The sequence below is a fragment of the Elaeis guineensis genome, chromosome 10, assembly GCF_000442705.2.
Source record: "Elaeis guineensis isolate ETL-2024a chromosome 10, EG11, whole genome shotgun sequence".
NCBI classification, from domain to species: domain Eukaryota; kingdom Viridiplantae; phylum Streptophyta; class Magnoliopsida; order Arecales; family Arecaceae; genus Elaeis; species Elaeis guineensis.
Window position 1 is genome coordinate 18,963,310 of NC_026002.2, and position 11,927 is coordinate 18,975,236.

The 11,927-nt window shown below is 37.2% G+C and overlaps 2 protein-coding genes across 2 annotated transcripts; one reads left to right on the forward strand and one right to left on the reverse strand.

The window, feature by feature from the left end:
- The first annotated feature begins 1,272 nt into the window (after positions 1 to 1,272).
- On the forward strand, positions 1,273 to 8,194 carry LOC105052846 (AT-hook motif nuclear-localized protein 10). Its single transcript, XM_010933803.4, has 5 exons — positions 1,273 to 2,588; positions 3,358 to 3,410; positions 6,127 to 6,258; positions 6,700 to 6,861; positions 7,697 to 8,194. Exons 1-5 carry the CDS (start codon positions 2,060 to 2,062, stop codon positions 7,931 to 7,933), a joined length of 1,113 nt encoding a protein of 370 aa, XP_010932105.2. The 5' UTR covers positions 1,273 to 2,059; the 3' UTR covers positions 7,934 to 8,194.
- A 670-nt stretch (positions 8,195 to 8,864) lies between these two features.
- Positions 8,865 to 11,927, reverse strand: LOC105052845 (uncharacterized; the record flags this gene model as incomplete). Its single annotated transcript, XM_010933801.4, is given in 2 exon segments — positions 8,865 to 9,093; positions 11,649 to 11,927. A coding segment is annotated over 1 exon segment (258 nt), but the record flags the coding sequence as incomplete, so codon positions are not given.

An 11,927-nucleotide genomic window follows, 5' to 3' on the forward strand; every position in this document is an offset into this window, starting at 1 on the left:
TGGAGTATTTGTCTTTGTTCCCTTGTACGAGCCCCACTTTTTCAACCCAACGCTATGGTTTTGATACCTAACGCGCAGGCGCTCGCTAGCCTTTTGGACATTTAATAAAAAAGGCGCCTAAAGTCAAGATAAGGTTCTGAATTTTTTCACACTTCTTTTCTACAATAATTCAATTCTAAGGTCTTGTTAAAGTCCGTCCATCAACTCTCGTCTTTTTCTCAGCTACTTAAAAGATTCCCTAAGCTTTTTCTCTGAAAAGTGTGGTCATGATCCTTAAAACTTCATACTTATCCCTTTAAATGGATTAAACAATTAGTATTTGCTTCTTTATATGATAAAGCTCTTCTCAATGGTATAATGTCACGTCTGAAAAGGCCAAGACTTAAACTAAGTATAAAACAAGAAACTTCCATCCATCAAGAACTACAAGTTGTAATTTCTTTTATATTAAATGTTCTAACTTCGGCCACCAAATTAATCTTAGTGCTCGATAAAAGTATTTCATTATCCAAATTTTTAAAGCATTATTTGTGTAGGTACCCGGAGCTGAATTGCTTCAGAGTTCAGGAGAATAAGAAAAATATTAAAAGCTTTGCTCAATACTTAAGGTGAAATATGGAATTTACGGTACATAAATTTTGTAATAAAAATAGATTAAATTATATCTTATATCCAGAAAGCATGGGAATACCGTCATCATATGTAAATCTAATAATTATAGTTATGTATTTTTACCGGTAAAATATTTTTTGGTAAAATTTTAATTTAATAACTAAAAATACGGTGAGTATTTGGAAATATATCCGTAGAAACAAAAGATAGCGTGCTATCGTTTAACATTTGACTCATTTTTTATGACAATAAAATCAATAAATGTTGAGTTTTGTTAAAATGGAAAGGCTTGTGGATTATGACATAATTTTGCTGGAGGGCTGACGTCATGCATAATAATTGGCTAATTCTTTTATGGAAAGCAGCAGTCTTTTAATTGGAAGCGACGATAAAATGGATTAAGAGGACAGGGAATACGGCGTACGAAAGGTAAAATTACGCAAGAGGGCGGGGAGTAAAAGGTGATAAACGAAGAAAACTACGGGGGGTAAAAGGTAATAAAAGAAGAAAAATTCGCAAGAAGGAGGGGAGTAAAAGGTAATAAAAGAAGTTGTCGGGGGGTCGAGGTTAATGGCATTTAATCCCGTATTTTATATTATTTTATGCGACAGCAATTTCGGCCTGCTTTACCTGGACTTTTTTTCCCAATTTTTTTTAAAAGACCCCCCCTTGTTAGGGTTTGTGAGAAATTTAAAAAGGGGAAAAAAATCACAGGAGGGGAGGGAGAAATATGAGGGCTTGGAATTCCTCCATTTTGTCTTCGCGGGGTGTGAGGGCTTTTAGAGGCGCTCCGACCAGGGGTTAGAGTTTTTGTGCGTTTTTTCTTACCAAAAAACCGCAGCTTTCTCGTTTGTTTTCCCTGATTTTTCCGTATTTCCCGGCTTTTCTCGCGGATTTCGGGAATTTACCGGTGAAATTCGGAAAAAAAAAGGAATTTTGGGAAGGGACTGGTGGCCGGGGCACGTAATTTCTAGGGTTTATTTGCTGCATCTTGATAAGGGTAGGGTTATTTTTACTGCTGCCGTTTTTTTTAATATCGTATTAAGGTTAGGGTTTTAGGATTTTCTGTTAGTATCTTGCTTTTGTTTTCCACCTGGTTATTTGTACTGTAAATTATGTCTTGCTGCTGCTGTAATTTGGAGTTAATGAGCTGATTTCGGAGCCTAGGGTTTATGGTTTCTGAGAATTCTTCCTTACTGTTAGAGTTCTGGAGCTTGTAAAGGAGATGCTCTTGGTAAAAATCGGATCTTTGTACTGTTTTCTTTCCTGATCTTGTTGTTGGTCGCGGGAACAGAGCAAAATTCAAGTCTTTCGTGAAAAAAATTTCTTCTACTGAAAAAGAGGACTGGAGTGTGTTTCTACTAGATTTTAACTGGAATTCTTGGTGTTGGGGCTGCGATTGAGCTCGAATCTCAGATAACGGTGTTTAAAGTTTCCTTTTGGGTGAATGGAAGTAAGATCTGAGACTGGAATCATGTCTGGGAGGGAATCGTTTAACGTAGGTATGCAGAAAAGTCCTGTCCAGTCCCAGCCATCGATGCAGAGCATGCGATTGGCCTACACTCCAGACGGAACGGCGATCTACAAGCCGATCACCACTAGCTCTCCTCCGCCTCAACCTTATCAAGGAGGAGGAGGAGGAGGAACAGCAGCAGGAGGAGGAGGAGGAGGAGGGAGCACCGGAGGCGGCGATGGACCCTCGCCAGCGGCGATCCCACCACATGGCCTGAACATCAACATGGGAGAGCCGATGAAACGGAAGCGAGGGCGGCCGAGGAAGTACGGGCCTGATGGTACCATGGCTCTCGCATTGACCACTACATCTCCAACTGCAGCAGTCTCCCCTGGTTCAGGAGGGTTCACTCATTCCTCTACTGGGGCAGGGAACCTGGCGTCATCGGCCTCGGCGGAGGCCATGAAGAAAGCAAGAGGCCGGCCGCCTGGCTCTGGCAAGAAGCAGCAGATGGCTGCTCTGGGTAATCTCAAAATGTCTCCTTTTGTTGCCTATTGGGTTTGTTTTGCCATGGAATTTTATGTCTCCATCAGGTTTTCTGGAATTTTTGATGTAGTAGAGTTCTTATTTTGGTGATCTGGGCTCTACTTGTTTGGGATCTGACAGAAAAACTGGGGTTTGATGGGTGTGGGAGGAGTGATTACTCTGTCAAAAGGATAAAGAAAGGCTGTTTGGTCTATGTTGGGGGGACTTGAGTGTTCTGGTAGATCTGACAGGAAGGGAATGCAATGTGGCTAAATTACCATTATGCCCTTCTTCATGTTAGCATAATTATTGAATTTTGAGGAATGATTGATTCGATGTTGAAATGCATGGAGTTGTTCTCAGTTTAAGTTGTTAATAATGCACGATTAGGTACACTGTGGTTATGCATAGTCCAGCTATAGGTGGAACAGTAAATACCTTCTATCCAACAAATGGCATGGTTTAAATTCTGAACGTTTGCATATGGTTTCTTTGTTTTATGTGATGTTGATGATTTGTCAGATTTACTGATTCTTTCATTTCAATTGCATTTACTTCTGCTAAAACTTGCATTGGTGATAAGTTTCTACTTTCTCAGTTAGTTGCCTTAGTCCTAGATTAGAGATTCCTCTTTGCAGATTCTTGTTATTTGTGTTTGTGTCTACATGTTTGATTACTGAACATGTTAATAATGTAAGTTTTAATTTTAATTGACTTTCTTGGCTTATAAAGATGAATGGATGCTAAGATTCATCAATCATTTACAGGATCGGCAGGGATTGGATTTACACCTCATGTAATTACAGTGAAAGCGGGAGAGGTATTGATTTCTTTGTCTGGATTTTGATATTCGTTTACATGTGCAAAATACATTTACAATAATTTTTTCCCTTTACCTGAGGTTTTTTTTTTTTTTTTTTTTTTTTTTTTTTTCTTGGACGTCTTTGACCTGGTGCTCTGTGGATAATATCATGTCCATCATTTTTTTCTTTATAGCTACTATGCTGATGTAATTTTCATAAGGAAAGAGATTTTTTTTTTTTTTGAGCTTATGAGTCATCAGTGTATAATTTGTCACTTGTCTGTCTACTGTTGGCTCCTAAGAAATGCATTATCTAAATCATTGTTTCAAATTAGTGACGGCTCAATATACAATTTCTGTACCTTCATTTTGAAGTTTGAGTGGTTGCTCATTATACGTCTGGACAATTGTTTAGTAACTTTAGTTAATGGTTTTAAACTTTTAATGACTTGATACAGTCATGCAGTATCCTTAGAATATATTTATTATTGTACCACTTAGAATGAATGCATTCTAATCAACCTTGCTCTCTTCTCTTATGGTGTGAATGATTTCTTATTTTAGGAGAATCATGATGGAGCTTATTGGGTGCTGAGACTTAGACATTGCTATAACAAGGCAGTTTGCATTAATGTAACTGATCATCCAGGTTTACGGGCACATGCGTCATTTTGTTTGAAGTTGTATGATGCCCATCTTTTATCTGAAATTGCCATAACCAGAGATTTACCGCCAACAGAGGATTGGTTTTAAACTGAGAATGGTCATAAATTTTCAAAATTTAACCTGTCGTAATTTGATACGCAATGCTAATCTTAACCGATGGGATAAGTCTGCTGGTTAAACTGTGTTTTTGTGCTGATGCATCTCAGCAGTTACTTTTCCTTCCATGGGAATGTCTTTACAGTTATCTTAACCATATAATTGCTATATCTGTGAATGCTTGGAGGCCCTAAAGTTCCTTCTGCTCAGTTTTGTTCTTGACCATTTTCATTTAACTTGTAGGTGAACCTTCCTCTTGATGCTTCCTTTTATACAGTTTTATCTTTTTGCCTTCAAATTCAATATCAAAATGGTTGGAGGCTTAAGAATAAGATGGTTTTATCATGCCTCTGATTCTATTTGGCACCATTACCTATTGTATAAATAGTTTTCTGGTTATAGTGATTTTTCTTGTCTCTTTAATTCATAGTTTTGTTTTGTTTGGTTATTTCATTAGGCAAATGTGCTGTAGTTTTACTTTTTTCGTGTTTTGTGAGCTACATCTTTTAAGTTTTGCATGGGCATAGGTGTAGGAGTTGAAGTATGATTAATTGGTCAAGAAATTTTTGATGGCTAAGGTTGCAGAAATGTTTTATTTAAAAGCAATTTTATGGTGGGGATACAAATGGAATTTTGCCAGTCAGTCATTATTACTGTACTATTTATTAAGAAGTTATCCATGACGAATTCTGTTTTGGTACCTAATTTTGACTTTCTTGCCACTTCCAGGATACCCAGATTACTTCAAGTTATCAGTAGCCTCTTTACCATGGCTAATGTGTGTTTAGGCCTTAAGGTCCATTTGGATCGCTATACATGGTGATTGTCCTTTTTATATCCTTGCTTTATTTTGAAGATACCTTCTTTTGGGGTTTGTTGATGGAAAACATTAGGAGCTTTCTGGAAGGAAAAAATGGTTTTAGATGAATTTTTTTTCAGAAAAACTTTGTTCTCCTCTTGGGAGACAAGGAAGTCCGAGACAAGTTAGATGTACAGAATTCCTTAATATTCTGCCATTGCTCTAGATTTGTGCAGGTTACTTTAATGTGTCAATGAAATTTTCTGTGTTTTCTTTAAGTTTTAACTTTCAATCTGAAAGACCATCTTTGTTGGTTGGAATAGAAATTTCTGACTGCTTGTTTCTTCAGTGTATCTTTGTTATGTTTTCTACCTTCTTATAGATCAAAAAGGGGGTTTCCTTGACAGGGAAATGATTTTAGGTGTATCTGTCCTGCATTAGAATTTGCATATATTATGCTTTCTTGGATCACCTTATGTGGAGGAGGTGAACCAGCTGGTTTCACTTTTATCTTTTTTCATACAATTGTGTTATTGCTTCCCAATAGCAAAAAAATATTGTACTTGTTATGGTTAACAAATCAAAGTTATGGAATCACATCCTGTTGATATACCATGGCAAATGAATTTTCCTTATGGATTGTTTGTCTAGTCAAGAGCTGGTGTTCCTGGAATTGGTATACTGTCAACTGTAATGGTGGTTCATGTAATCTGCTACGATTTTTGGAGTAAGGAGAATACCGATATGCTGGATGCTTTTCCATATGTAATTCACTAATTATATTATCAGACATGATGGTAGACATTTTGTTGCTTTTTCCACCAATTGGAGAGCAGAACTCCAGCATCATTTCTTTTTTTCCCTAAGAAAAACTTATTACATCTGATACTCCCTATGCAATCAAAATTTTTGATTAATGCTAATATTTTTCCACTGGGGCTGAAGTTGCAATTAGCAGCATTTCTACATATTTGTAAAGTATTCTATTAGATTTGATCTCTCTTTTTTTTTTAAATAACTTTTTTATGCGTGTAGATTATTTTTCTGGACCATGCCTGTATTTTTTTCTTCCTGCACCAACAAAAAGTTTGTTTCAAGAAATCCAAAAGCGGTCCCCTATAACCAGGCCCCTCAACATCCAACCGCTTATAGCTATTCTGTTTTTATTTTCAGGATGTGTCGTCTAAGATCATGTCATTTTCTCAGCATGGACCACGTGCAGTTTGCATCCTTTCAGCAAATGGTGCTATATCTAACGTGACTCTTCGTCAGGCAGCAACTTCTGGTGGAACAGTAACTTATGAGGTTTGTAACTGTGACTAATTGACAATCAATTACTTTCAGTGATTGTGGTACCAAATATAAGCTTATATATTATTATATTCTTGAATTCAAGCTGCTCTTTTTCCATTCTGCTGTTAAACTGATGCATTCAGGGACTCAGGAACCTGCTAATTGCTGTTTAACTACGCTGGTATTTAGATGATATTCATGCATCTCTTGTAACAGCATTGCACTTCTATAGTGAGTTGTGCATGCTTTAGATGTTGTAACAATTCAATAATGATGTTCACATGTTCCTTTTCAACATACAGGATACCAATGACTTTTCCCCCCATATAATTTGAAAAGGAAACTTGAACTTGTATTTCCTGAATTTATTCTATGGATTTTTTTTTTTTTTTTTTGTTATCAATTTTAGAGGTGGCTTAATTGCTTTTATTTTTCTAAAAATTCCATATGCAGGGCCGATTTGAGATATTGTCACTATCTGGTTCATTTTTGCTGTCAGAGAGTGGCGGTCAGCGTAGTCGAACAGGTGGTCTGAGTGTTTCGCTGGCAGGCCCGGATGGCCGTGTTTTAGGTGGTGGAGTGGCAGGCCTATTAACAGCAGCATCCCCGGTCCAGGTTTGTCTCGCTATTTACTGATGTGGAACTGAGCTCATAGCGTATCATCCTTTAGCATGAATTTTTGGTTAATGAGCTAATATTTTCTGTGAATTAAGCATGCTTCATAACACATTATTTTGCATGTTGTTATGTCGTTCTCATGACCCTAATGCAAACTGTATTGCAGTTAACGTCTACTCTGCACCTCTAGATGCTACTGCTTAGAGTTTTTAAGCTATTAATACTTTTAATGAATAACTAGGTTCGGTTTTACCAGACAGACATTGGGAGATAATAATTCGTTATCTGGTCTCTCATCATGATAACCAGAAGACATCTCTCAAAGCACATTTGTTTCAATATATCATTCGTTGTGGATATTCTGATTTTCATTTTCTTTGCTGAGCTATGCATATTTTATATGGCATGCTAGAATGAAATTTCAAAGGAATCATGCCCAAGTTATCCATTAACCAATTGATGATATCACCATGCCTGAATTAAAAAAGAAAAATGAGACCTTAAATTCCTCCATCTTCATTCACAAAACCATCCTTGGATCAAATGCTTCCTTTTTCATTTGGCCAGAAAGTATCTTATGATGTTGTAATGCTACATTAGCCTACCTAATGCACTAAAACAACAAGGTTGTACATGGGAAACTTACCGTCCATGGGGGTTTAAAGAAACATAATGCTGGAGGGGCCTATGTCACGGCATATGTAAGGTTGTAATAAATTGAAGGAACCATATGATCGTTTCTCAGCTTTTCATAGAAACTTTTATTTCACGAGACGACCCCCATAAAGTTTTTCACTCTCGGTGAAAGCAATTGATGGATCGTTCTTGGCAGGTTGTGGTGGGCAGTTTTATAGCTGATGGGAAGAAAGAGCCGAAGCAGATGACTCCTTCAGATCCTGCGTCGGCTCCTGGAAAGCTTGCCCCTGGTGGGACAACGGGTGCCAACAGTCCACCGTCACGAGGCACACTGAGTGAATCCTCCGGCGGGCCTGGAAGCCCATTGAACCAGAGCACAGGCACCTGCAATAACAGCAACCAACAGGGCTTGTCTAACATGCCGTGGAAATGACTCATTTAAGCTGTGATGCTTCTTGTAATCTTAATTCCAATCGAACCTCTTGTTCCTTCATATCTTTTTTTGTGTAACTTAGCTGAGCTAGTACTTCTCCCACTATCTTGTATCGGTTTAGAGAGAGTCATCTAGTTTTCACGGAGCTTTTGTTGTATCTTTCTAGCTGTATGCTGTTTTATTGATGTGTCTTAAGGTGTTGTACGGTAACATTCCCATCCATCAATATCGTCAATGTGTGTTCGACCGCCCCTTGTTGTCTGTCTAATGACTTTGATGCTTCCTGTTTTTTTTTTTTTTTTTTTTAATTTTCTTTTTCCTTTAAACATTATCACCCATGCGATCACATCTTGATCTATCAATCTCATACGCTAACACTAAGATTTATGCACTTTGAGCTGCTAAAAGAAGCTACCAATATATTACAGTTTGATGGCTGACATCATCTGAAAATTTGGACTAAAGGCATGAACCTAACTAGAACCTAGCTGGGAACGGTGGTGAAGCATTCACCTTTTATTTTTATATTGGCTATTCTAGAATAAATATAAATGGTTTTCAATTTTTGTGTTTTATACGAAGACTGGGTACGTGTCAAATTTGGTGATGCTTGAATATGTAACATGCAAGCCACAAAGCAAAAAGGATATGGATTGGTGAAGGCATAGCAGGTTTTTTTGTTACCATGCAAGGTTTCAATTGCTTCGGGAACTCGACATACGGTCCTTTCTTTGACTGCGACTTTAGGCTTAGCCCTCACATCACAAGTTTCAACGGACAGAGAATCTGTTCTTTGATTGGTAGACATATAAAGCTGTTGAACAACACGATCATCATACACTTCCTTGCATGCTTATAACAGGTACCTGGAAGAAAAGCGACCAATCAGAACGAGCATTGATGATGGTGCAACATGTTGCCACGCAAATCATTAATCATAACATGTCTGCATTGGGCATTTTAGGAAGCGCTCCATTACAAATTGAAAAGATCACAATTGATCAATTAGAAACTGGAAAGAAAATCACAATCCACAGTAAACTCAATTTATTTGTGCAGCCCATGAAAACAAAACACCGAAAGGCATAGTTTTGATGACCGTCTTGGGATGACAGCATAAGAGATCCATCACAGACCAACCACAGAAAAGCTCTCCATTCCTGAGAAGAAGAAAGAAGAAAGGTCATTTGAGTCAGGTTCAATCTAAACATTATCAACTAAGCTGCATAATCCTCCTTAAATATACACCACTAAACAAAATTAGAGAATGGAGATGAAGTCTCCCAAGGCATCCGATAAAATTGTAATTGCACAAAGAAGATTAGCATGACCCTGAATGATTTTCATGGCTGTAAAAAGTCATCTTGTACTCAATGCTTGATCTTCATAGAATTTGGGAACATAAAACATGGTTGATCGCATACACATTGGGGCAGATATAGCTGCTACATAAGAAAACATACAATGGCATGTATATTATCATGTGCACATCTTTGGTCAACAAACGGAATTAGAAGAAGGATTCCAAGATGCACATGTTGGTATGGAAATAAATAAAAATGCACGTAGTATCTTTGCCAATGGAAGCTATATGACGTTCGGAAGTCTGGTGTTTCACCAACAGCAAACTTACAATTTCAACAAATATCGTTCCAGAGAGAGAGAATGTTCAAATGCTTCGCAGCAATATTAAAAATTTTGGATATCATAATCAATCCATTCGGAATAAAATTGAAATATTTATCAAGAAATGGGTAGATCATCTAATTTTACAAATATTCTAATTAGAAAATTAAGTAACATGTTCAGTGAAGAAGCAAAGTTGGTTCGAACATCATAGGCAACAAGTCTTCTTCCAATTATTCTGTGCACATCTGTCACTGCTGGGTTCATTGATCTTATCAAATACTTCATTCAATCCCTTCCATGTTATGTTGCAATTTCCCTCCTATTCCTCAAGCCTTCTTACAGGTCAGAGCAACCCCACTTAAATGGTCTGTTGATCTAGGTTAATTTTTTTGTACACTTCATAGTTCATTCTCTTATCTTGGTTTCCTATTTACAACATCTCAGCATTTCAAATACCACAATTTATTGAATTCATGTTGAATAAATGATAAGTCTTTACTTTAAAATTTAGATTAAAAAAGAGGCCATTATTGATTAACTTCATGAAATTTCCAACTAATCATTTAGTTTCTACTCCACATTTGAACTTTGTGACACTCAAAATATTGGAGCTTCTAAAGCTGAAACACAAACATACATACGTACGTATGTATGTATACATATACATATTTAAAAAATACTATTTGAAAATAATTACCATCCTAGCACATGCCAATCAGTTGTCAACGTGATACGATAGGCATTATCGTCCATGAATTAGGATCAAAAAGATAATCTTCTTTACACACTTTACATTGTAGAATTTATTTAAAACAACATAGTTTTCTATTAAGAGATCAAGAAATAAAGTGTCTTTCTTCATCTTATTTTTATTGTGACCATCTCCTAGCTCATTAATTTGTTAAGCAGTTTTCCTGTTTCATATGCAATAAATTCTTCGATAGATTATTGGTTTAAGAAAGCAGTTATTTAAACAGATCTTAGTATTATCGTCCATCAAGTAGTCCTTAAAAACTAAATCAAAAAGCACAAAATGTATGAAAAAACATTTCTATTTATTATCCATCATTATGACTAACAAGCCTGTCATGACTATTTGAGTCAGATTTATGAAAAATTTAAATTAACCTCTTAACGTGTAAATAGTTAAGTCATCCACCATGGGTAGGAACTCATACATTTCAACAAGTTGATGATTGTAGATGAAAAAAGCTCTAAGCATATCATCATTCCTCGGTATAAATGGCAGACTGCTTAGAGCTATATATGTGGGGGAAAAAAAAAAATCAAGGAGAGGAGCTCCTTATTCCTTTTTACATTTTTATTTCTAAGCATCCCTTTTGTGTCTTTGCCCAAAATTTCACCCTCATCCCTGATTTAACACATTGAATACATAAACCAACAGTGCTCTCCTGACAGAATATGCTCCCCACACCTTTTTGAGGACAGAAGTAACCATTTTTTTGCACTTTATTGTACATGGGGTTCAAATATATGTTGTCTACCAATCAACTATAGATATTAGTGATCAGGATTTGGTTTGTCTTCGTACATAAGAACCTAAATTTGCAAGATACCAACAGTAATCCACAGAAAGCATTTCTTACTGCGCCCTAAGGTTTTTCCACATTACTTTCATCCCTATATTTTTAGGGATTCTTACTGCTTAACATATTCAACGTACATGCAGAAATGCATCCTTTGATGCAATATTTGCTTTTTCATGGAATTTGTATAATATTTTATCCGTGTTCAAGATGCAACAGGAATCGTTGACTTGACCTTAAACGAAAGTGCGAGATCACAAACACAATCAAAGATACCTTAGATCAACTAAACATGTTAGCGATGCAATACTAATCATAAAATTTATCAGAAACATCATTATCTATTCCTGAAAAATCTATTTACATCGTAGCTAAAGTTTACCCCTTTGAGATTGATCTAAGCCTCAAATCCAAACCACAAGAACACAGATAAATTAAAATGGAAGAACGATGTATACCAAAGATTTATCACTGACAGATGAAAATTTGATCAAAGATCATGTTAGGCACGAGGACAGAGGCTAGGATGTCGAGCGAACCTGGGAGCATAAGATCAGAAATCAATGGCCGCCGGCGGCGTGCTTCTGCTGGTGCTCGAGGTGGCGGCGCTCCTCGGGAAGGGCGACGAGGTACGAGAAGATCATGCCGCCGATGCAGACGTGGAAGAGGGGCTCGACGGAGCTGGTCTCGATGTACTTCTCGATGTAGCGGTCCACCGCCTGGTCGGTCGTCTTCTTGATGTGATCCCACGTGAGCTTCGGCTTCAGATGGCCCGGAAGATCTCTCACCTTCATCCCCTTGATCTCCTTGTAGAACGC

Coding starts and splice junctions, on each gene's coding strand:
- LOC105052846 (XM_010933803.4), top strand. CDS start 2,060: ATGGAAGTAAGATCTGAGACTGGAATCATGTCTGGGAGGGAATCGTTT. Junction 2,589..3,357: donor GCAGCAGATGGCTGCTCTGG/GTAATCTCAAAA, acceptor AATCATTTACAG/GATCGGCAGGGATTGGATTT. Junction 6,259..6,699: donor GTGGAACAGTAACTTATGAG/GTTTGTAACTGT, acceptor TTCCATATGCAG/GGCCGATTTGAGATATTGTC.